General features: G+C 44.6%; 1 protein-coding gene across 2 annotated transcripts in view; it reads right to left on the reverse strand.

Moving 5' to 3' along the window:
* The window catches only part of nat16 (N-acetyltransferase 16), a 32,197-nt gene extending 6,642 nt beyond the window's left edge, over window positions 1-25,555 (reverse strand). Inside the window, exons 1-2 of one of the 2 annotated variants that reach the window (XM_061710044.1) lie at window positions 25,400-25,555; window positions 8,754-8,936 (exon numbers count right to left, since the gene is read on the reverse strand). In XM_061710044.1, coding sequence (XP_061566028.1) covers window positions 8,754-8,812 — 59 coding nt within the window. In that variant the 5' untranslated portion in view covers window positions 8,813-8,936; window positions 25,400-25,555. The remainder of the gene's footprint in view (window positions 1-8,753; window positions 8,937-25,399) is intronic. The other variant, XM_061710046.1, reaches the window with a different exon arrangement.
* Window positions 25,556-27,072: the final 1,517 nt, after the last annotated feature.

A 27,072-nucleotide genomic window follows, 5' to 3' on the forward strand; every position in this document is an offset into this window, starting at 1 on the left:
GGATGGGTGGATGGATAGGTGGATGGGTGGATGGATAGGTGGATGGATGGATGGATGGATGGATGGATGGATGGATGGATGGATGGATGGATGGATGGATGGATGGATTGATGGGTGGATGATGGATGGATGGATGGATGGATGGATGGATGGATGGATGGATGGGTGGATGGATGGGTGGATAGATAGGTTGATGGGTGGATGGATGGATGGATGGATGGATGGATGGATGGATGGATGGATGGATGGATGGATGGATGGATGGATGGATAGGTTGATGGGTGGATGGATGAATGGATGGGTGGATGGATAGGTGGATGGGTGGATGGATGGATGGATGGATGGATGGATGGATGGATGGATGGATGGATGGGTGGATGGATGGATGGGTGGATGGATAGGTGGATGGATGGATGGATGGATGGATGGATGGATGGATGGATGGATGGATGGATGGATGGATGGGTGGATGGATGGATGGGTGGATGGATGGATGGATGGATGGGTGGATGGATGGATGGATGGATGGATGGCCCCATGTGATGCTGCAAACTAATCTGTTTGAAGTCGTTTTAGAGCGATGTCTTTCTCCTGCATGTGTGGCGGTTACCGGTGTCTCCTGGTGGTTATGGATTGGTGTCAACCAGATCTCCACATGGTCTGGCCTGGTTGATGTTGCACGTTGATTTCCCACCGAAGGACCTTCATCATTTGGACTCAGAAGCCACCTCTTTCGTGGGCGTCCTCTGTGCTGTTTATTATCGTGTGTAATTCCTTGAACAGCTGAAGGTGAGGCATTCAGCCATCTCAAAAAACGGCACCCAAGGATGAAGCAGTGTTTTGAAGGTCCATGATTGCTTTTTACTGATGTCTTAGTTTGGGTTTTTTTGACTTCCCATAATGTCTTGCAATGAGCCCCTTGTGTTTGAAGGTACATCTTAAAGGAAATCCACATTTTGGCTCCATCTAACTCAAACGGTGTCAGTCAGCCTCTCAGGGGCTTCGAGGCAGCATCATGGTAATCTCTTCATGTGTTTAAGAACACAACCAAGATAATGTATGAAAACTTCCAACTTTCAAGAAAATAATTAAAAAGGTAATTTACTGTCAGGAGGACTGTTAACTTCTGGTTGAAGGTGTGTTGGTTCAGCTTGGTAGCACATCTAAACGTCCTTTGAACATCTATTAAATTGTGTTTCAAAAGCTTTCATGTACTAAAAGTTAGATCCAATGGTCAGATATAAGAAACAAGCTACATATTTCCGAGATGTCAACTCCAGTGCACGGCCAAATTAATGTTAATTGTTGAAACAGGGCGACGGTGTATGAGCTGAGCTACAGCCACGTCTTCAGGTTTGAGGGTCCAGACAGCTGAATGTCGAGAACTGAGGATTTTGACAATGGGGGACTTCGTTGACACGGCAAACTCTAATTTCTAAGAAAGTTCAAAAAAAGCCTTTCAAGGAAACTTTCAAGGAGACTATTTTACTGTTTTTTTTTATTCTTGTTATCCTACCTATTTCTAGAGGGGCTGTTTCAGGAGTAAAAGAAGTCCTGAGATTCATAGTACTCAAAGAAGTCGCTATGAAGACTGGATGGAACTGATCTCTTCTACCCAGTCCATCTCTGGTGGAGGACAGCAGAGCTGGATGGTTTTTGACCTCCCGGCTTCATTGCTGGACGTCTCACCACTGCCACAACGTCTGGCTGTTTACCCCACCCTCCACAGCTGGCCAAGACACGCTACCAAAGGCCAGATCCACTTCCTAGACTCTACCATCAACCAGACGTCTAGACTCTCGTCAGCCTGCGCCAACGGTTCAATGCACGTCTCGGTGGATCACCTGGAGGCCAGGATTGGGTTCTTTGTCCGCTGGTCTGAGGCTGATTTATTTTAGCATTTAGGTCTCCGTCTGAATCCAGTTCACCTCCTTGACACCAACAAGTGATACAATGACGGAGGACAAAGCGCCGAATTTCACATGGACAATTGTTTGTACCTGTCCATTAAAGAGAAAATACACTCATTGGTCACTGAAATAAGCCGAAACTGCAGTTATATTGATTTACTGAAAACTGATAAATGAAAAATCTTCTGCTTCGGGACAGGCTCAACAGAACCATTTAAACATGAAACCGTCCTGGACATAAATGATGGATCCTCAACTAAATATCTATTTTACAACCTTCTTTATGGACCACTTCAGTCCAGAGATGAGTGTCTCCTCAATGAGACTGGTCCACCTGTGGACAGGTGTTCTGGTCCTCATGAACACTTGTCCACCTGTAGACAGGTGTCCTGGTCCTCATGAACACTTGTCCACCTGTAAACAGGTGTTCTGGTCCTCATGAACACTTGTCCACCTGTAGACAGGTGTTCTGGTCCTCATGAACACTTGTCCACCTGTAAACAGGTGTTCTGGTCCTCACGAACACTTGTCCACCTGTAGACAGGTTTTCTGGTCCTCATGGAAACTTGTCCACCTGTAGACAGGTTTTCTGGTTCTCATGGAAACTTGTCCACCTGTAGACAGGTGTTCTGGTCCTCATGGAAACTTGTCCACCTGTAGACAGGTGTTTTGGTCCTCATGAACACTTTTCCACCTGTAGATAGGTGTTTTGGTCCTCAAGGACACTTGTCCACCTGTAGACAGGTGTTCTGGTCCTCATGGACACGTGTCCACCTGTAGACAGGTGTTTTGGTCCTCATGGACAAATGTCTCCAAGTGTCTCCGGTCTGAAGGGTTTCTTTTCCAGACTGCATGTTCCAGATGTTTCCACAGATGTCCAACAGGATGTAGATCAGGACTCATAGGAGGACACTTCAGGATAGTCCAGTGTTTGGTTCTGAGAGGTTCTTGGCTGGTTCTAGTTGTGTGTTTTTGGTCTTTATCCTGTTGGAAGACTTGTGACCTGTGACTAAGACCAAGCTTCTGACACATTTTCACAGCTTCAGGACATTTGTCTCCAGAACGTCTTGATGATCTTGAGGTTTCATCGTACCTGCACAGATTCAAGACCCCTGGTACCAGATGCAGCAGGGCAGTTCCAGAACAGAACCGAGCCTCCTCGATGTTTCACAGTAGATCCAGTCTTCTTTTCTTTGAAGGACTGATTTCTGCATCTGTGAGCTTAAAGATGATGGGACCCATTTTGTCTCACCTGTCCAAAGGACGTTCTCCTTGAAGCCCCTGTGGTCGATCAGCATTTTTTCTGATGTTTCTTCCAGCAGTGGAGTCCTCCACAGTGGTCCACTTTGGTTCCAGTAGTGACGGTGTGATCTGATGGATCTTGACCTTGAAGTTCACCTTGATCTCTTTGGAAGTTTTTCCTGACTCTTTGGTTTCCGTTCGTGTTCAGTTCGTCCTCAGTCGTCCTCTTGTGTCCACGTCCAGGGAAGTTGTCCAGCTGCTTGGAGACAGTCTTCTAGTCTTCAACAAGCTGGTCTACAAGGTTCTACCTGATCTTCTCAGACAACGGTATCCTTGCTGTCTCTGGTCCACTTTAGTGTGGTGGACAGCAGCAGAAGGACACTTTTACTGACTGAATTTACCTGAGATGTTCATTACAGGACACTTTAGTTCAACTCTTCACCATGGGCACACTAGTTGATATTTTGTTCTAGGAAAATCAAGTTATTTATCCAGGACAGTTTCATTAGTATGTTTTTTAAATGATTCCGTTTGAACAACAATTCAATGTCTGATCTTCATTAGTTGGTTTTCAGTAAATTATCATTTATGTTTTGTCACATTTAGAATCAAACAAAGTTTAAAAAGTTGGTTCAGATTTTTGAAAGTCACTTTTAAGCACATTTACAACAATATGTAAATGTATACTGCCAATAACCGGAAGTACCAAAATAAAAGCTCAAAAACTTCAGATTAAAATCAACTCATTGGGAAACAAAGACTTGAACATTCATTATCATTTTAATATTTACCTAAGATAAAAAAAAATTTTGTAGTGTACTTTAAGTCCATTTAGGTGTAACATTTAATATTTATATTTAACTATTTAATATATTTCTAACTTGAATATATTTGTTCCAAATGTGCTAAAAAGTGACTACTAAAAGTTCAGACAGTTTTTTTTTTCAAGATTGAACCTTAATGTGACAGATAAGTTTCAGGTTATTCAGTGAACTTTGAAGGTTTTCTCTCACAGAAGGATACCAACAAATTTGTCCACATGTATATAAACCATGAAGAATCATGGGTAATATCTCTTCAGTTCATGCAAAGCATCTTTATTATTTCGACAAAATGCAAAAACTGCAGGACCAACGCAGGTGAGAGCAGCCCACACCTCACTGTTGTTGCAATGAGGTGCTCCGAAGACTCATGGCGCTTTTCACCTAGTACCTACTCGGCCAGACTCGGTTTGGTTCTTTCCCACTAGGGGTCTAACGTGGGGAGTAAAACTTTTACTGTAACTACTCTGCTGAGGTTCTAAGTGGCTGAGTCGGCTGCATCTGACGTCATCACACTACAGGCCACCGATTGGTCGGGGGGTTGGAGTCAGACGTCTGAGTCAGGATGTGACATAATTTCAAGAGCGACTCGCGGCATCTTGTTCATTTTATTCGACAGGCAATGGCAGCAAAAGTCTGTTTGGTGATCCAACTCTGAGGTGCAGATGTTCATAAACCTGGTGGCTGAGGAGAGAATTAAAAAGGGATCTAGACGGATGATAAGGAACGACCAGATCCGCCAGGAGCTCTGTCACTTCATAGCTGCTCACGGCTCCAGCTGACTTTTCAGCAGCACCGAGACAAACAAAAAAAAAAGCGCCGCCGCTTGAAGCTTCTCTCACTCTCGTTTTTTAACTTGATATCAAACACAAGCCACAGACCCAGCAGCACATATATCATCTCCTCCAGGTTCTACATCTTTAGTGTTGTTGTCTTCTTCGTTTAGATCACACGATCAAATACGTCACAGCAGCTTCACTCCAACCTCCTACTTCTGCTCCAGGTGCTGAGTTGTTATGGAAGAGAAACTTGGCCGAGTTGAGTCGAGCCGATTAGGTACTAGTGGAAAAGCGCCATTAGTCTTTTCCATCAAGTCTATCACACGATCACCCGATGATGAACCCAGCGGAGATGAGGTGGGTACCTCAGCCTCCCCAACATCCCAATCACTCCTTCCTGAGACTGCGCCCAGGTAGCAAGACGCTACGTCAGGTAGACGCGCGTCAGCGCAGCACCACCGCCCAACCGCCCAACCGCCCAACCGCCCCACGTGTACCGTCCTCCGTTCTGCTGCCGGTGGACAACCGCCATATTTGTATCGTATTACAACCATCAAGAGCTTCAGTGGTCAAATCAAACATCTGGAAACACCGTAGTTCCAACGACTGACCTTCAAACCAGCACAGATCAAACCTACATCAAACAACAACTTTCAAGAACAATTGATCATATTATTTTGATTCAACTTACGTCTTTGGCCGGGGAAACGCCCGCCCCCCGTAATAAATCATACGACATGCTATCTTTCCCCAAACTCCTCAGCTGCAAGCTGCATTTAATTTGTTAGAAATAACAATCTTTTATACACCTGCTCTTTAAGGGGTATTCTACTATAGTTTATCAACATCTCTTCAGTGAGAGAGCAGAATTCTTTTTTTTACCACATAAATTTAAATTAAAACCAGTAAGATCACAGCGTTATAGTCACCACACTTTTGGTGGGATATCTGAACTCATAAGAAGGAAGGAAGAACAAAGGAAAAAAAGTGGAGAGCAGGACAAGATTAATTGTATCAGCAGCCGTAAATAACAGATGAAGCAGGATATCGGTGTGTAGGGGTGCAGAAGAAGACGCAAAGAGGAGCATTGGCGTGCAGAAAGAGTGGTCAAGAGATGACGTCTCGCCGTGAACAACGACAGAAAAAGTCCAAAGTGTAGCAGTGAAAAAGTCAGAGTGGAGTGTGGATGGAAACGGCTGCAGAAGTCGCAGGCCAAGCATCGGCGTAAACGAGTGCAGCAGAAGTGCAGCAGAGACCTGCGTTTATGAGGACAGGAAGCCGGATACGAAGCAGATTTTTCTGAATGAGGAAAGAGAATAATATCTGAGTATAAATAAGGAATACTGCTCTGAAACATTGACAATAGTAAAATACCCCTCAGTTTTCCTACAAAATAACCACTCAAAAAGAATGGATTATCTCTTCCATGGGTAAAGGAGCTTTGAAGGAATTTGTGATGTAATTTATGTACATTTTCAGATGTTTTAAGCTCAACAAAGTCATGAAAGCTTTTGAACATAATATTTGTTCCAGCATCTGACTGGTCGGTCCTTCCTCCCGAACATTGGCGTGGCGTCATTGAGCTTCTCATGCTGCAGGTTAAACCACTGAGCTGGTTCAGAAGTCATAAATCCTAAACTGGTTCCCCCGTCCAGTAGCAACGCCGTGTTTTGCCGCTACTGGTCTCCGGAGGTCACACAGAAAGGCCGGGCGTTTTCCAGTAAGCTTTCAGTGGGACATGAGAGCCGAGGGAGTTTGTAGTGAAAACAACGTCTGGTCACACATTTACACGCTCCGGACGCTGGTATTTTCCATCATGCTTTGATGCTGTGAGATGAACCCGGCTTGGTCGGGCGGTGAGGTCCTGCCAGCGAGAGTGATGCTGGTTTGTTTTTGTCCTCCCGTCTCCCGCTCACTCTCACACTGACTCATTGTTCTTGACTCTCCTGCTTGTGCTTCCTGTCTCTGGCTGGCAGCGAACTCCAGACCAACTGGAATTTGGCAGGTTTGCAAAGAATGTCAAACTGCCACCAAATGTACGACTGAGCAAGCACTCCCAGCAGATTAGGGGTCCGGGCATTTAACGAAGCCAATGAGAGATAAAGCTGCCCTGGTGCAGAAGACAAAGTGGAAAAAAACTGAAACCCAAAGGGAACACAAGTAAACCAAATAATCATTTAACTTTGGCCAAGTTAGGAAATAATCAAATAAAACACAGAACAGGTTCTGTACCCTTACATGAATCGCAAATCAGAAAAGGCTGGGATGGAAAATACAACAAAATAAATAATTTCCAACCTTTGACATTACTTCTTAACAGCAAGTATGAACAACATATTCAACTTCACTTCATCTGTCAACATACAACCATTTTTGCATTTCAGGCTGGCAACACCTTCCCAAAACTGATTAGGGGCTATTTAGTGGCTTGTGAGGAGGCGAGAAAGACTTCTGTTTCTAAAATCAGTCCATCAGGAGGTTGTGATGATCAAATACCATCTTTGGACTGGGCGTTTAATCAAGACCTGCAACCAACACAATCCTGCCCACTGCGGTTATCATTACTTTCATGTGCTGAATTTACACTAAAACAAGGTGAACTTTGTCATGTTTTCATCTCAGTGACATGTACTTTGGTTTTGGTTGTTTGAATGTTCAATAAATGACCACAGACATCTGTTTCCCATCACTTATCTAAAACAACATCCCAGTTTTCATAGCTGAACGAATTTACAGCAAAAGTCTACTAAAATATAATCACTTATTAACCATAATAGAAGATGAATGTTACTTTATCGGCGGTATTTCTTTGAGGTCATATTGAACAGTTCAAACAGACGATCTCAACAAAATTATTGACCAGTGTAAAAACAACGGTCCTCAAATACAGATGGGAAGAGATTTTCCGTTTTTTCTTCCTTCTGCAGTGCAGAACATGATTAAACGCTTGATGTACTTTGGGGGGATTTTAGTGAGTAAAGGACGGGATGGCAAGCTTTAGCTGGACACCTCTGGTCTCTGATCTCTTGAGACAACTGACACCAACAGAACCACACGGGCAGTAGTTACCATAGAAACCTTTATAATATGCAGCTACACAACACTTGTCTGAAGGAATTCAAAATCTCTGGACCATCACACAGCAGCGACATCTATAGTGCTAGCTGAGGAGTACCACAAGGCTCTGTGTGAGGACCGCTGCTTCTTTAATTCTACATGCTCCCAGTGTTAATTATTACAAATGTCAGCTTATACTGTACGCAGATGACACTGCAGGTGATTGGAGTTTTGGTTCCATTCAGCATTACAAATCTTTTTTAGAAGAATTTGTGCTCCAGATCAAAGAGAAAAGGGATCACCCAGATGGTTATCAGTACCAAGTCCAGAATCCATACTCTATGATGGTCTGGTATCAGTGTTCTTGGTAAAGCTCATTCACACAGCTGAGCTGTGTGAAGTACACTGAGATTTTGGAGCAATAAGACCTCATCTCGTTTCCCTCATAGAAAGTACAGGTCCTGGACTGGACTCTCTGAAGTCTTGAACTGTCTCTAATAACACAAGTTGGAACATTTTGAAAGCAAAAATGTAAAACCTCTCTTTACCCAACTTTGCCTGTGGGGTGTGTTGCAAGTCTGAAATACAAATATTGATCTATATTGACAAAAACAATTAATTTGATCAAAACAAAAACAAATACATGTAAATGTAGGAGTCACTGATTGACTCCAACCAACATCTGTTTTCACCAGCAAACGGAGAAAACCCCAACAAACCCCAACAGTGTTACAAGCAGGTTTTCATCTGATAAAGAAAAACTCTTTACAAAGAGAAGACGGTTGGTGTGACAGCCCCAACCGCTACGACACTCATTCATTGTTATTGAACAACTTCATATTAGCTAACAGATTCAAAGAGGGCTGCTGCCCTCTTTGTCTCCCACACTTAAACACAGAAAGTCTCTTGTGCACCTGAAGTGTTGAAAACTCAAAGGAACACACCATGTCTTCAGCAGATTTTCCTGTTGGTCAACTGGTGAGCACACGGACACCAAAATCATTCATGTCTCCTGGGCAGATGCTCGGCTCCAGTGCTTGCTGTGGGAAGGCTCCATGTTGATGCAAACACATTAGCATATCACTCTGTTGTACTCTAGCAAGCTCCATTTTCCCTCGCAGCCCCGCCTGTACATGAAACAAACCATTGACACACAGGCACCAAAGAATCATTAGTTGGTAAATCTGTCAATAATCGCTCTGTGCAACATCCAAGTGACATTCTGGTGTGACTGAGAGCAGGCATTAGGCCTCTCTGTATTTTAGTTCACTGTATTTGCAATAATTAGGTGAGGTAATCGTATTCGTAAAAGTAAAAGTCGTATCGTTAGAAAAGCTCAACTTACCCCAAACTATTTCTTTTTTGAACTCAAAAAGGGTTTGACTCTCTACAGGGAATACAGAAATAGAAATAGTAACTAGAACGAACGCAAGTGCTGATCATGGGGTGTCCAGTGATATTCGACCCCCAACGCCCCCCCAAGGATGAAACACTACCCGGCAAATACTAAAAGAAAGTCCCAATGATCAGCCGAGTTGTTTCCTGGCGTAGCGAGATCTTAATAATTTTCCTGTTTGAGGCAAAGATTTTGCCTGGTTCCTCTGGATACAGCTTCGGTTTCCAGTGGACGGTACCGACAGACTCAAAAGAAACCGCTTCTGGATGCCTGGATAGACGTACAGCCAATCAGAGGAAGGAATGGTGGCGTAAGCAGCGCGAGAACCAGACTGGTATCAACAAACGACGTCCAAAACGGCTGCGGTGGAGCAGGAACGCTGCTGATTGATCCAAGCTGGCGCCGCGCAAAATATAAAGAAATGATTGTCATTGCAATATCAACATGTGGAATATCAATTTCGCAAAAAAAAAGAAATATCGCAATAAATGGAAGTCTATCATTTTCAAATGCCCTGATTTTGTTTAATATTCTTAGTAAAACCTTGCAGGTAGAGAAATAATAAAACTCATTTATTCTTTAGTGTCTGCATAAGTGATTAACGTTGATGCCGTACCGTTGTATTGTTTGGATACCGCACATCATATCATGATTTTGTTTTCAATGTCGTGCATCTCTATCCAAGGTGTAATGGACAATCCTGCAGCCATCTGGGTTGTTTTGACCAGTAACTCTTGAGGCTCCTGTACGAGTCATTAAAAAAAGTTGTGATTTTTTTGGCCCTGCCCTGTTGTGATTAGTTCAGTATGTTCTCGGTGGACTTGGATGGGAATGGGAGGGTTACGAGAACAATAACAATTTGGTATGGCTAACCAAGCTAGCCTTTATCGCGTCAATGCTGCCTGGAGAGGATGGACAGTAACATCCATCACAACTGGAGGACGACACTTGAGAAGAGTTGTTTTATTCCATCGATTTTAGGAATTTATAACGGTAAGACACTATCGGAATAAAACAGTCAATAAAAAGCAATTTGATTTGAAAAACTATATGGAATTAATTACAGCGCCCCCAACTGACCAATTGTTGGTACCCTCCCCCCGCATTATGAACGAGCCCTTTCAAGGTTCATTAACATCAGTCATGCACACTTGTAAATATCGGCCTGTGTATGTTCAGTGTTGCTCCATTGTTTGTTTTTGTGGTGAACAAGCCCGCTGACGCTGATGGATTGCCTTTTTCCGTCCTGGGTAACAGATGAGCCGGGTTTTCTTCTTCTTCATGCCTTTTATTCTTCCTGGTCAGGGCTCGTTAGCACCCCCAAACGAGCAGCTGTTGTAATTGTGCGACGTCGTCCAGACAGTTTGGTCTGATTTCACAAAATAGTGTTAAAATTAACCAAACCAAATGAAGGCGTGAAGTTTTCCAGCATTCCGAGTCCAATGGAAGCGAGTCCCCGGACAATCCAGGCGTCGAGGTCAGATGACCTCGCTACCTGGAGACGGGTGAGGTTTCGGAAGCTCATAATTATGACTACTGAAGTCCGAGTCCACTCTGATGTGTGGGCAGAGGACAGCAGTTCTAACAGAACCACACATCACTGGTTCACATCATTACTTCACTCTTACTTTCAGATCAGCGCACGTGCGTGTCTTACACAGCGGTGGACGTGTTGAAGAGCCGGACAGTTGACGCGAGCCTAACTCAGCCCTCCGCCAACGATTCTAGGAACGCTGGCATGAATCAAACTGAACGCAGGAAGTATCAACTCCTCTGGAGTCCTAATGGACACAGCACTCGTGTACCAAATAAAGATCAATACATTCATCATGGCAAAGGTGGGTCAACCAATACTGGGTCAGGCTGGAGCGGATGTTAGGTAATACTCAGTATTAAAGCTTCGGGAAGGGGGGGGTTTGTTCCTTTCACTCCCCCAAAATTGTCTGTCCAGCCAGTCATTTCTTACCTACTCAGATAAGCGTTCAACTGGATTCCATCACACTTGTGCCCATGTCTTCTGCTAGGAATATTGGTTTAATGTTAGACGGCCAGCTGACCTTTAAGGAGCATGTTGCCTCGGTTTCCCGGTCTTGCCGATTCGCTCTTTACAACATCAAGAAAATCAGACCCACAGAACATACGACAGCTCTTGGTTCAGGCTCTGGTCATGTCACGTATTGACTACTGTAATTCCTCGTTGGTCGGCCTTCCTGCGTGCTCAGTTAAACCTCTGCAGATGATCCAGAATGCAGCAGCATGTCTGGTATTCAACCAACCCAAGAGAGATCATGTCCCTCCGCTGCACATCTTCTGGCTACCAAACAATTACCCAACGGCTCCTATCTACCTTCACTCCTTGATCCAGAGCTACACTCCCTCTACTTTCACTCCTTGATCCAGAGCTACACTCCCTCTACCTTCACTCCTTCATCCAGAGCTACACTCCCTCTACCTTCACTCCTTCATCCAGAGCTACTCTCCCTCTCCACTGCTCCGCTCAGCCAGTGAAAGACGCCCTGGTGCTTCCACCACAATGTGGCGTGAAATCAGTAACTAGACTCTTCTCCTCCATTGTTCCCCGATGGTGGAACGACCTACCAAACTTTGTCCAAACTGCAGGGTCTGTACCTACTTTTAAGAGCAAGCTAAAGACTCAACTCTTTAAGGAGCACTTCTGCATCTAGTAAACTTCTCTGCTCATCAGAATTAGTTAGAAGATATGTCGTTAGCATGACTCAGCACTGAGTAAGCTGCATGCACTTATGACAATATGATATTATGATGGTGTCTTCTTGGATGTAGCTTTCTTGTATAATGGGACTGTTGGGTTGGGCGGGAAAAAAAACTTTAGTACTGGCATGGCAGCACCTGTTTCCAACTGGACTCACAGCAGTCTGACCAGCACTTATCCATTCTGGACTCTCCTATGTGATTTATTGCTTGTGTTGTAGACAAAAGCAAGATGTAAGTCGCTTTGGATAAAAGCGTCTGCTAAATGACAGTAGTAGTAGTAGTAGTACTAAACTAAACTGATAACTTTGAGCATTATAACAACAGCAGTACAACTCTACTTTGGGCGTTTCATCTCTAATCTTGTCCCAGGTCACATCAGCGCGATGGTTTGGATCAAAGAGTCGCTTGTGCAGAAACCGTGAGGCTATTTAAATGTACCTACTTCTCTTTTTTAATCATATTACCTAACTGCGTCAGACTATTAATAACAGAGGTGAACCCTTTTCTGAAGGTGTGGTAGTCAGTTTTTTATTTCAAGTCCATCTCTCAACCTCAAAACTGTGGTAGGAAAAGGGTTCATTTTAGATCCTGCAGTGACATAATGGTGACGTAACAAAGTCGTGACATACCGAGGGACATGATTATATAAAGTATATAAGCATATACGAGTGTTTAATCACATTTGAGGACCATGGGTGGATTTCTCTGTCCTCAACTTTTAGTTTAGAGAGATTAGGACGTTTTCAAAAACTCTTTTTTTCCTCCAATAAAAGCACACAGGGAAGAAAAGCTGTGATTACTTCCTTAGGTGCTCTGTTCATCTCTGATTCACACAGCTTCAGACCAGTCCACTGAGCTCGTCTTTCACAATAAGAGCTCCATCCATCCTGGTTGTTGTTATATAAAGACAGGCCAGAGTCATCAGGGGGAAGACATCTAGTGATGGAAAAATCTGCTCATCCAGTACACTCAGGTGACCTTACCTGACCAAAGCTGAGACCTCGTGTTGTGGTCATGAAGGCTGAATTCACACTACAAAACTTCCAACGTGGACAGATTACGGTGCCAAGCTGAACAGCTGTAAGACCGTTACCAAGATCCCGGAAGATGTCGGTCGACCGCCAAGGGTCACAGACTTCATGATCTGATCTACAACACGCAAACCACCTTTTGTTGACCAAAACCACGAGAAGTGACACATTACCAAGCAGTTACTTTTTGCAAAGGCACCGTAGAAAGAAATGTGTAATGCAGGCTGTGTTTTGTCTTATTTAATAATGTTTCCGCCGCGCGGGTTTCCCTTAGGAACCGAGGCCTCGGGCTCTCATTAGTGGCGGAGCAGCAACATGGCTCCGGACATCCAGCCTGTCAGATATCTGAACCAGAGAAGGCTCAGTTAGGATCCTTCATGCTCAGTCAGTTGTTCACACGTGAGGCTCGAGTGAGAACTGGTGACTCCTAACTGGTACCGCAGACCAGTTAGTGATCCTGACCGCTGGCAAACTGGGCTTGAAAATCTGCATAATGTTGAACCTAAAACTGACCAACTGACCCCAAACCATGATCCTGCCTCCACCCACTTGCAGATTAGCCCCTAGGCATAATGAGGCTAATCTTCATCCACCTCTCTTCTTACTTGGATGTGCCCATCACTCTGGATTTCTAAGCCGATTTAAATTTTTTGTTCTAATTATTCTCACCGATAAGTGGTTTTATTAAGACTATACAGATGTTTAGTCCCTCGAGTTCCTTCATTGTACCTGTGGAAATGTTATTACTTTCACTATTAACCCTTGCAAGGTGCCTAGGCTCGGTTCAAAAGGACCCATGCCTTAGCGAAGGCCCTCCGCTCCTTCGAGGGCCTTGCCTACCCCTTAGCAACTACCCCGTAGTGCCTAACCTTTAACGCCTACCCCTTAGTGCCTACCCCTTAGCACCTACCCCTTAGAGCCAACCCCGCAGTCCCTTGCCTAGCTGTGAGTTCTACTGTTTAATTTCACCAACTCAGTTTTAGTAGTTTTATGAATCCCCTTAGATGTTTATTTGACTGATGTCAATCATGTAACCCTTCTGGAAGAGATTAACATCTTTACCTCAGGACATGTCATCATCCCCGCAGTAGTTACCCAACAGGAGGCACTCACCTGTTCACCTGTGATCTTGATTTTGGAAGGGCAGTGGAAGTGAAAACAACCTTAAATCCAGACAGCAATATCAGGTGTAAAGTATTCCTGAATGAAATTGACCCAGTTTAGTGGGTTCTGGGGGAGCTGTGGCTTTGACAAACTTGACACGGTTGACGTTGAATAGGTTTATCTTCTAGGTGTCAGTCTGGGTGTGTTTTCTTACGTGAAAGGTGGACAACAAACGTTCCCAACAACTGTTCGTATACACCCAGGAAACAGGCCTGACAGTGTCCTTGCTCATGAATATGGTAACACGAGAGCAGCAGGTTTGTTATTCCATCAGTAACTGTACCCTCACGGTTAAGTGCCTCTCTTTGGTTTCACTGAGTTTCCTCAGATCTAAATCTACTCAGCTGCACGTCGGTCATCGCAGTTTCACCATCTTGTAGTCTTCTTTTAGCTGCTGCCTGATGATGGACGTAGGAAAGTCCCCTGACTGAACTCTGCTGCCAGTGGAAACCGGCTTCATTCATTATTTACAGCTCTAATGTGTCACTGGACTCTCGCAAAGTAAAACGTGTTCCTGTCTCCACAGAGCACAGCTGTCGAGCTAAACACATGGGTCCCCTGGTGATTGACGCGTCTCTCCGTCAAATATTCATTAACTCAGATCCAGCCGTTAGTTCATCACCTGTGGCTGATCCTAAACTAGCATCCCTTACCCTGAATACAAACCTCTTAAGAACAGCCTTTGGTGTTGGTGCCCCAGTTTCTCCAGACGGGTTTGACTCGGTAAAGTTAAGATTAAAAGTGGAGGATCTGCTCTGTTTCAGCCCACTGTCCTCTGGGATAACGTGCACCACGACTCCACACTCCCTCAGTACCAACCAGGAGTTAGTTTTGGATTTAACTGCCAACTTGACCGTCATAATGTAACAATACAGACGGCCTCTGAGCGTTGATCGAAAATAGCGCCGTAGGTTTACCGCGGATCGCTGAGGTACCAAGATCCCCTTCTGAAACCAGATAGGAGGTTCTCTAGCCCGGTACATCTGCAGTTATACTTAATAAAATGAAACTGATTCAAGTAGATGAGCTGGTGGCTTCATTGGGATTTGTGCGGGTGATTGGCTGCTATCAAACATTGATCAAAGCTCTGAATATTCGCTGGGATCTTCTGCCAAAGCTCCAGAGTCTGTGAGACATTGCCCGGGTCAGATCTAGAGCACACACTAGGTGTTGAAATCCAACGCTCCAGATATGTAGAAAAACTATTAAAATCATACCAAAAAGCTGCCTCTTACGAGGTTGTGAGGTCCTGAGCGGCTGAAGTCCACAAAGGACCGGATCAGATATCACCTGGGAACCGTGACGCGAGATCCTGGTTCAGACTTCTGCAGACAGAACATGGGAACGAGGACGGATGAGACCGTGTGAGCTGCGACAACCAAGGACACTCGGAGGAACAGAGAGGTGACAGCAGGAAGGAGGGGTTTACAGTTCCTTCACCTACTTCTGCTGAAATGCTCCACCTCTCCTGCCTCCCCTCACATCCAGCATCCAAACCTCTCCGTCAGCTCCTTAAATCTTTGCTTCTTTGTCCCATTGTCCACACATCCTCCTTATCCTGCCTCCACCTCCCTTCCCTCCATCTTTACCAACATCACATGTCACGCACATCACACTTTCAAAGCACAGGTCTGTGAGGTAAATGTCCTCACAGACCTGAGCAGGTAAATGTCCCCACACTGCAAGCGTCCGCAGCCTCCTGGACAAGTGTGTGAATACATACTTGTGTTTCAGATGTAGAAGTCCATCAGACCTTCGCTGGAATTACAGCTAAAAGCTGAGATTTGCTGCACATGTGACCCACACGGACCAGAACCGTGACCAGAAACATGACCAGAAATGTGACCAGAACCGCTCTGTACTGGGCAGGACTAGAGCCGCTCTATACCGTTCAGGACCAGAACACAGATCATTGTTAAGGACCAGAACCATGAGCAGAACAGTTCTTTACTGCACACGACCAGAACGGTTCTTCACTGTACAGAACTAGAACAGTTCTTCACCATTTCGGACTAGAAGAGATTTTGACTATGCAGGACCAGAACAGTCCTCCACCGTTCAGGACCAGAACCGTCCTTCACCGTTCAGGACAGGAACGTCCTTCACCATTCAGGACAGGAACCCTCCTTCACCGTTCAGGACCAGAACAGTCCTCCACCGTTAGGGACAAGAACGATTCTTCACCGTTCAGGACAAGAACCGTCTTTCACTGTTCAGGACCAGAACAGCTCTTTACAACCTATAAACATACAAGCATCCTTTACAGTCTACGTGGATGTTCTCCAGGTGCCTCGGTTTCCTCCTACAGTCCAAACTTGTGCATGTAGGGTTGATTTGTGGTTCTGGGCCGTCACTGTAGGAGTGAAGGTTGTTAATCCCGTTTGCCTGTGAGCCATGAAGCTGGTGTAGATATTACTCAACATATATGATGACATCAAACAGCTCAGCTCAGACTCGGCAGAGTCAGACTGAGCTACTTGAAGGAAGTAGATAAAACGCGGCCACCCATACATCCATCCATCTATACATCCATCCATCCATATGTCCATCCATCCATCCATCCATCCATCCATCCATCCATACGTCCATCCATTCATCCATCCATACCTCCATCCATACGTCCATCCATTCATCCATCCATACCTCCATCCACCCATCTCTCCATACGTCGATCCCTCCATCCATCAATCCATCCAACTGTTCATAAATCCATCCATTCATCCCTCCAACCAATTCCGTGTCCATCCATCCCTCCATCCATCTAACATCCATCAATCCATCAATCCATCCATTCATCCCTTCATCCATCCACTCATCCATTCATGAATCCATCCACAGTTGTTGTTCAGGGTTTTTGGGGATTACAGCCAACCTCCGCTGCCCTCAGGAGAGGCAGGAAACATCTTTGACATGTCAGGAGTCCATAACAGGACAGAAATTAGTATTTCAGTTCAATTCAGTTCAATTTTATTTATATAGCATTTATTACAACATAAGTTGTCCCTAGGATCTTTCCAGAGACCCAGAACATGACCACAGAGCAATTATTATATAAATACTGGCTGTTAAAACATATTTAATTAACTTTAATTTAATTTAATAGTATTTATTTAACAGAAGCCCAGTTCTTTTCTTTTAACACAAATATGATGAGAGTATACTACCTTTAACAGGTTTAAGTACTGTTGCACAACCTGAATCCAGGAAAGACTGGGACAAATGTCCATAAATAGACATTTACTTTGATTTTTACTTATCTTTGATATGAACCCAACGTTAGGCATGTTTTTTAATCCATCAGCCTCATTTTAAGTGGTTGCTGTCTCCTCAGTTTTATATTTCAGTGCTGCAACACTTTCTAAAAATAGATGATGGTGTAACTTCGTGCTTGTCTGGTGGAGAGGGAAAACACTGACATTACTACATATAGGTGATCGTAACGGTGGTCCGGTGTAGGGCAGGGTCCTGGAACCTTGGGCTCCTGGAACCTTGAGTCTCTGGACTCAGAGACATTGGAGGTGGACCATCACAGATTGGACCATCACAGCTGGACCATACAGATATGGACCAATCACAGAGTGGACCATCACAGAGTGGACCATCACAGGGTGGACCATCACGGATGTGGACCATACGGATATGGACCATCACAGAGTAGACCATCACAGCTGGACCATACGGATATGGACCATCACAGAGTAGACCATCACAGCTGGACCATACAGATATTGACCATAACAGAGTGGACCATCACAGGGTGGACCATCACGGATGTGGATCATACGGATATGGACCATACGGATGTGGACCATCACATGGACCATCACATGGACCATCACAAATGAGGACCATCATGGAATGAACCATCACAGAGTGGACCATCATGGATGAGGACCATCACAGAGTGGACCATCATGGATGTGGACCATCACAGAGTAGACCATCACAGCTGGACCATACGGATATGGACCATCACAGAGTGGACCATACGGATATGGACCATCACAGAGTAGACCATCACAGCTGGACCATACGGATATGGACCATCACAGAGTGGACCATACGGATATGGACCATCACAGAGTGGACCATCACAGGGTGGACCATCACGGATATGGACCATCCGGATGTGGACCATCACATGGACCATCACGAATGAGGAGCATCATGGAATGAACCATCACAGAGTGGACCATCATGGATGAGGACCATCACAGAGTGGACCATCATGGAATGAACCATCACAGAGTGGACCATCATGGATGAGGACCATCACAGAGTGGACCATCATGGATGTGGACCATCATGGATGTGGACCATAATGGATGTGGACCATCACAGAATGGACCATCACATGGACCATCACAAAGTGGACCATCACAGAGTGGACCATCACAGGGTGGACCATCACGGATATGGACCATGCGGATGTGGACCATCACAGAGTGAACCATCACGAATGAGGACTATCACGGAATGAACCATCACAAATTGGACAATCACAGAGTGGACCATCACAGATTGGACAATCACAGAGTGGACCATCACGGAGTGGACCATCGCGGATTGGACAATCACAGAGTGGACCATCACGGAGTGGACCATCACGGATGTGGGCTGAAACCGTCATTACTCGTTAGGCTTCTTTCCACCGGGGCTTTCGAGTGTCAAAAAGGATGCCGTTAATTACTTTTGTTCTTTTCTGGCTTTTATTTTGAATGTGTTGCAGGAGTGAAATCTAAAAAAGAGACACAAACATGACACGTGTACATGGTGTCTGCAGGGACGTGAAAGTGGAAGGTTTTCTCTCCATCCACGCAAACCGATGACCAACTGCCTACCCATCATGCTTCTCTGACCGCGTCGCCTGATGCCGCTGGACTGTGAAAGCAAACATGTTGACAGAAGCGCAGAGACGAGGACGTCCGTGTTGTGCTTTCCTCTTTTTCTCTCCGCTCAACGATTAACGCCGGAATGCCTTTGGCCTTTCAATCCCAAATACCAACCTGTCACAGCGGATCACATCAGGCTCAAGCCCTTACCTCCTCTCCACCGCCCTGGCAGCCGCAAGGCTCCGGCACCCAGGAAGGATGAGAGTCACGAGCATGTTGCTGATATGCCACAACATCGATACATACCCCGCCTCCGAGTTCCCGGTCGACCCGCCTAAGAGTTCCCTGTCGACCCGTCTCCCCATTCCTGGACGACCCGTCTCACCGTTCCCGGTCGACCTGCCTCCGATTTCCTGGTCGACCTGCCTCAGAGTTCCCGGTCGACCCGCCTCCAAGTTCCCGGTCGACCCGCCTCAGAGTTGCCAGTCGACCCGCCTCAGAGTTCCCGGTCAACCCGTCTCCCCGTTCACGGTCGACCTGCCTCAGAGTTCCCGGTCGACCCGTCTCCCAGTTCCCGGTCGACCTGCCTCAGAGTTCCCGGTCGACCCGTCTCCCCGTCGCAGAATTCCCAGTTGACCCGCCTCAGAGTTCCCAGTCAACGCTTGTTTGCGTTGCACCGACATAAACTAAATGTTTCCGTCCCCGGCGCGCATTGTTGGACCTTTGAATGAGCCGCTGGTTTGGAGGTTGACGCGTCAACGCAGCGTCATCTTCAGAGGAAACCAGCAGTAATTTTTCTAAATCGTCCTCATTCCCCCACTTTCAAACATGGACACAAGAATCACGTTTTAATGTCTGTATGTCCTGTTTCTCTGTGCTGTCATCAATGATTTGATGGAGTCTCATCACCGAATCCCTGCAGGGGAGGACGACTGAGGACGGCCGTCCTCCAAACCAACTACAATGCTCAATAAATAATTAACTAGATAAATGAATAATCTCTGATTCAGGCTTGAACCAATCAAACACGTTATTCATAAGTGAGCTTTGACATCTGGATGTTCTTCTTTCTTTTTTAATGATACGTAATTATAATGCAAATCCCCCCGACACACAAACACACACATACATAAACACACAGACACAGGTACACACACACACACACACACACGCAGGAACGCACGCATGCACACACACACTCCAGCTCCAGTGTTCGTTATGTTCTTTACCTTCCAGATGCTCCTCAGTTCAGACTTTATGAAGACATGTGCTGATTCTATCAATACCTCCATCATCTGTTCCACTTATTGATCTGAATCTCTCCGTTCCCTGGTCAGGTTTATTGAGGAAACTGGAACGCAGGTTTCCGGCTCATGTAGGAGGACGCTGATGCCTCATTGATGACCAGTTGAAAGCTTCGCCCATTTTGATGATGGCGCCGACAAGATTAGAGGTGTACGGTTCAGATGCTTCTTCGTATTTGGGTCCAGTTCTGAGCTGGACTCGTTTTTCTTTATTCTTACAGCGCTACTGTACTTGTGATGCTACATAAATGTTGTGATCCGGATTGATCAACAATAAAATTGTAGCTATAGATTAAAAAACTAGCTGTTGAGGTTTAGCACCTTTTCACACTGGAACTATTTAGGAACTGAGTCCGGTTCACTTGGGTCAGTGTGAACACAACAACCGCAATCTGGTGCACCAGAGCTGCAGCGCCCTCCGGAGCCGTCCAGTTGGGGTGTGCAAGCTCCTCAAACTCGATTCGACCCACCTACAGCAGAACTCCTCGTGTTTAAGCTCAAAAGGCTTCGGAAAACAGCTGAGTGTATTGTGGGTAGTCGAGAACAAACGACTTCCAGTAACAATCGTGCTTCATTTACAAACTTTATGGTTGGTAAACTTTTGAGCAGTTGTCTTCAATTGATATAAACAAACAATATAGAAATAAATGTCCAGCTCTGTGTCTAAACGCGTAGTTAATGTGTCGCTATGAGTTTAAGTGCACAAACCGACTAAAACAATGAAATAAAAACGTCATCTGGTTCGAATCAAAGCTGCATCACGGCTGAAACCAACATATGAAATTACCTTAGTGTCATATTTGGTTTAAGCTTCTACGTCAATCAAGAGCCTATGAATTCAGTAGCTATGGACTGACCCGGTCTTCCTCTAGCCTGGTCCTCATGTACCACTGTCCTGCATATTTTAGACGTGGCTCTGCTCCATCACACCTGATTCAGACGACTGGATCGGCATCAGCTGGTCATCGAGGTTTACTTGGGTCCGTTAACGGTGCAGGACAGTGGCTCCTGAGGACCAGGCTTGAGGAAGACTGGACGAACCCAGGTGGTAGCCTGGCTGGCTCGCCAATCGGAACTACGCGTTGAACCAACAAATGTGATATGCTCTCTCTGTAGCACTGAAGTTCCTTCCATGTACCGTATTGGACCGAATATAAGACGGGTTTTTTTTGCATTGAAATAAGACTGAAAAAGTGGGGGTCGTTTTACATTCGGGGTCTAGACATTATACCTATTCACAACACTAGATGGCGCCAGATATCTTTAAAGCCAATGCTGAACTTAACTCCCCAGGCCAAAGCCAACCCCTGTCACGAAGAAGAAAAAAAAAATAGCGGTAAGAAAGAAAACAGAAAAAAATAAGAGAAGAGATAACAGAAAATGGAGAAATGTAGCGACAATCTGGAGAAGTGTGGGTGGAACATCGGCAGGTTAACCAGCAGCCGAGGAGAAGTTATGATGCAAACTTCAAGATGATTATTTGAATGAGGCAAAGTAACAAGCTTTTTCTATCAAATATATTGTTATAATCATTTGTTTCAGATGTACTGTAATTATTTTCTGTATAAAAATTGAATTTGGTGTCTTTTCAAACTTGAGTCTTTAAAAAGAGGGGGTCGTCTTATAATCACTGTCGTCTTATATTCGGGCCAATACGGTAGTTCCAGGTACTACTTCAAACCAGATGGGTAACTGTCTTGTTGGAGAAGTTTCAAACTGTATACTATGCTACTAGTACTTACCATTTTGTACATAGTATGCAGTATGCAAATAACAACCCAATGTGATGATGCAAAAAGCATCTGAATGAGTTTCTACTTCTGGAAAACATCTTGTGTGCAACTGATTAGTTAACTTTGTTTGTTGTCTCCTATGATGTAACCTTCCACAGAGTGAGCGCACCTGGCTGTGGACCATCATGTTTTTACGGTGGTACATACTACGTCCTGTGCACAGTACGCAGTCGTTGGTTTAGAAAAGATCTGATTGTGTCTGAGCAGCATCAAAGACGTAAACGGCAGGAAGCTCAGCGCTGCAGGCTACAGCGCCGCAAAAGCACCCACCCTGAAACCAGGCCTTGCCATCCTTTGCTGGTTCAAGCCTTGTGTCTTGAGAACTCACTGAGAAATGTTCCGCTGCAGTTTGTCTTCTTTACGAGACCGATCTCGGTTTTAGAGGTTGTTTAGGTACTTATCCAGTGTTTTTGTTTCTTACCATCAAATCAAAAATTACAATTAAATAAAGAAATCCAGAGAATCTGTGTTAAGAGTGTGAAATAAGAAGGCCTTTATACTTTGACGTTTGAAGCCACCGGGGGTCAATAGGTCTGTTGTAAAGCTGACGTCTGAACGATTAAACGTCGTAGCCGCGCAGCCAAGAGCGAGCGGGCTCCATGTTAGCTACGTATCTGCTGAGCTCTGCGTTGACGCCTGAGCTGTAAAGACTAAGAGCCCAGATATACCTGCTGGCCGCCACGCCTATCCTGCGTTCATTTGACACGTTGACGAGAGCAAGTATATCTGGGCTCTTTCAGAACATAATCATTCCTATTTAAAGAGAACATTTTGCTGTGTTTTTAACCTCCAGAGCACACTGATTGGTCGTGGGGTGCTCTGGGACATAGATTGTAAAAATGCACGATGCTTTAAGTCACATGACCCACAGGTGTTCTGCAGAGCGGATTTGAAACGTCTTTCTCTTTAGACGGGGTGTAGCAATGTTGCTCGTGAAGCCGGTGGGAACACGCCCGCCGTATGTCAATCACAGTTACCCGGCTCCTTCGGCTCTTTCAGCCGAAACATCTGCAGAGTCTGCAGTTTTTCGTTCCAGATGCCCCAGATGTTTATTTCTGCTCATTTTAACGCGGAGGTCGGAGGAGACTGACTCGCTCTCGCGGCTTCTACCGGCCAGTCGAGGAACTGCAACGGATCTCCACTCATGGACAGGGCTTACCCAAGAGCCGGAAGCTTGCGCTAACTGCGCTACGGCTAAGGCAGCGGTTGCTTCTGATGTTGCCACGGAAATTACATTTGAAACTGGAGGTCCTGTTGCAAATGTTGTCTGGCAACTCCACAGCTCCTCCGGCATGGATGGGCCGAAGCGGATCACTTCAGGCTCCATCCAGCAGACATCGAGACCCGCCAACGGTTAGGGCGACTGCACGTTAGCCCAACTACAAGAGGTCTCTTCCATGCTAGCAACCGGCCAAGCAGCCATGGTCCCAGCGGGGCCTGACAGCACTGAGTTTCTGTCGCAACACTAGAAATTAATCTGTTTGGACAGACTTGTTTAAATTCCATGTGAAATAAAACATTAGTTACAATAATAAGTTAGCAGAAGCTAATCCAGCCAAGCGAAAACAGATATCTGTGATTGACAAAAGGAGGGTGTGTTCCAGGTGGCTTCCAGACCTGTTTCCGTCCATTTGCAACATGGCCCCATGCAGTACAAGGAAAAAGAGGCTTTAAAAGAACTCCTCAGAAAAAGCTGTGGATGATGTCACGTGGGGGTTGTCCAGTTCTTCTTCTACAGTCCATGTGTGAGCCAAACGTGAGAAGCCAGCGAGTAACGATGAGAGATAACGAGCGAGGCTGAATAGGCTTCCCCTATAGGCATGTCGTCTATAGAGGGAGCCTGTACAAAAGCTCCTTTGTGCTCCCTGGAAGACATGCACGCTGATCTGGGTCTGTGACGCCACAAGACCCTGCAGATCTGAGCGACTCACTGACAGACACATATTCAGGCCCCAAAACAGAGCGACAGGGTTGTGTTATGCTGGAGTTTTGGAGCCTGTACTCACTTCAAAACAACCTTACAAATGAGCTCTGGCAAAGAATTTGACATTTTTGGGTGAATATGTCCACTTTAACACAGTGGCGCCACCAGGGGTGGCCATGGCCCCCTAACAAATTTGCTGGCCACCCCACTTGCCTCAATAAAAAAAAAAAAAAAAAAACACTTGCTTCTATCTTCAGTTATGCGCTTTATCCCAAATCATTTGGGCCAAATCCATATTAGTAGGTGTTTCTTTAAGTATATCCGAGCCTGTATACTACAACAGTTAGTTAGTTAGTTAGTTATCTTTATTTGGGTCAATTATAAGCCTCAATAAGCAAGATAATAAACATTTACAGGTTTTTTTTTGGTCAACATGGTGATTATTTTGACCCGAAAGGTATGGACTTGAAGCATAAAGCTTATCTTTCCCACCTTTTAACATAATAGAATATGCAAAAAGAACAAATGAAGTATCATGAGGCTACACAAAATAATAATAATAATAATAATAATAATAATAATAATAATAACTGTAATTATAATAATAGTAATAATAATAATAATAATAATAATAACTGTAATAATAATAATAATAATAATAATAATAATAATAATAACTGTAATAACTGTAATTATAATAATAGTAATAATAATAAGGATACTAATAATAATAATAATAATAATAACTGTAATAATAATAATAGTAATAATAATAATTATAATAATAATAATGATAGCTCTGAAAACAGAAAGTGAAAAGATGCTAAAGAAACCGACAAAACCAATTTAACAGTATAATAAAATCCTGTAATGATGGCTTTTAGTTTTGGTTCCACCCCAAGAATTTAAGTGGCCCCATCTGGCCCCCCCTGATGAAACATTTTTGGAGGCGCCCCTGCTTTCTTTAACGTTGTCAGATTTTTGCAGCATGCGTGCACACGCTGCAAACGCACAGTCCACCCCCAACCCCCCTACCCCCAATAAAAGAAATCATTAAATCCAATTTGACCTCCATTTTATACAACATGAGATGTTGTATGAATGGACAGCGAGCGTTGGCTGTGCAGAGATGCTCACCATCATCATCATCAGTGATGGTTTTCCAGGAGAGAGAAGCGCAAGGTTTTACTACTCACCATCATCCTCCTCCCTGAGCGGCTACCACCATTAAAAACACAACAATACGCGGAGTCGCAATGACCTCCGGGGCCTAGCGAGCACGATGCGCGGTGCTCGGGAGGCAGCCAGGGATGCTGCTGCTCTCTCCCACACTAGCGGACACCGGCGGCGGCTCTGCGGCTCTGCGGCTCTGCGGGCTCTGCGGCTCTGCGGCCGGTGCGCTGCGGCTCTTACCACGGGTTCAGGCCCGGCGGCGGCGGTCCTCGCTGGTCTGGGGAGCGGAGCGGTGGATGGAGATGCTGCTGACGGAACCAAAACGGCCGCTGCAGGGGGATGAATGGAAGACAGAAGGACAGACAGAGAGAGAGGGACGGACCTGGTGGCTCTGACGGAGAATCCAACCGCAGACGCAGGCCCCGCCCCTCAGTGACGTCAGAGGGGGACGCCACGCCCCCCTCAGCATCTCCACATCCAGCTGGGTTTTTTCCTCCCATCATCATCATCATCATCATCAAAGTGGGTCATTCCTCCACAGATGTGAACGTGATCCAGGAGGAGACACAATGAGACATTTCATTTCATTTTTTTTTTCAATTCAATTTAATTTATATAGTACGGAAGTATTAGGGCCTGGCAGGAGAAAAATAAAAATCATATTTTAGAGGAGGAAGATTTTTTTTCCATTATGCACTTCAAGAAAAAAGTGGAAATGTCGAGAAAAAAGTTGAAATGTTGAGAAAAAAGTCGAAATGTCGAGATTAATGTTGAAGTACAATTTCGAGAAAAAAGTCGAAATGTCGAGAAAAAATTCGAAATGTCGAGATTAATGTTGAAGTACAATTTCAAGAAAAAGTCGAAATGTTGAGAAAAAAGTCGAAATGTTGAGAAAAAAGTTGAAATGTTGAGAAAAAAGTTGAAATGTTGAGAAAAAAGTTGAAATGTCGAGAAAAAAGTCGAAATGTTGAGAAAAAAGTTGAAATGTTGAAAAAAAGGCAAAATTTCGACTTTATTCTTGGAATTGTACTTCAACATTATTCTCGACATTTTGACTTTTTTCTCGACATTTCGACTTTTTTCTCAAAACTGTATTTCAGCATTATTCTCGACATCTCCGTGAACCTACAAAGGATACAGCGGGTATAGATAATGGATGGATTGATTATTCTCGACATTTCGACATTTCGAAAATGAATGGAAGACAGAAGGACAGACAGAGAGAGAGGGACGGACCTGGTGGCTCTGACGGAGAATCCAACCGCAGACGCAGGCCCCGCCCCTCAGTGACGTCAGAGGGGAAAAGCACGCCCCCCTCAGCATCTCCACATCCAGCTGGGTTTTTTCCTCCCATCATCATCATCATCATCATCATCATCATCATCATCATCATCATCATCATCATCATGTGTGTCATCGGTGATGGAAAAGTGGGTCATTCCGCCACAGATTAGGTCCAGTATTAGGGCCAGGCAGGAGAAAAAATATTTGAGAGATTTTTATTTATGCACTTCGAGAAAAAAAGTGGAAATGTCGAGAGAAAAAAGTCAAAATGTCGAGATTAATGTTGAAATACAATTTCAAGAAAAAAGTTGAAATGTCGAGAAAAAAGTCAAAATGTTGAGATTAATGTTGAAATACAATTTCAAGAAAAAAGTCAAAATGTCGAGATTAATGTTGAAATACAATTTCAAGAATAAAGTCGAAATTTCGCCTTTTTTCTCAATATTTCAACTTTATTCACGAAATTTTGACTTTTTTCTCGACATTTCGACTTTTTCTCAAAATTGTACTTCAACATTATTCTCTACATTTCGACTTTTTTCTCGACATTTCGACATTTTTCTCAACATTTCAACTTTTTTCTCGAAATTTTGACTTTTTTCTTGACATTTCGACTTTTTTCTCAAAAA

The sequence above is a fragment of the Cololabis saira genome, chromosome 20 (assembly GCF_033807715.1).
Source record: "Cololabis saira isolate AMF1-May2022 chromosome 20, fColSai1.1, whole genome shotgun sequence".
In the NCBI taxonomy this organism is placed as follows: domain Eukaryota; kingdom Metazoa; phylum Chordata; class Actinopteri; order Beloniformes; family Belonidae; genus Cololabis; species Cololabis saira.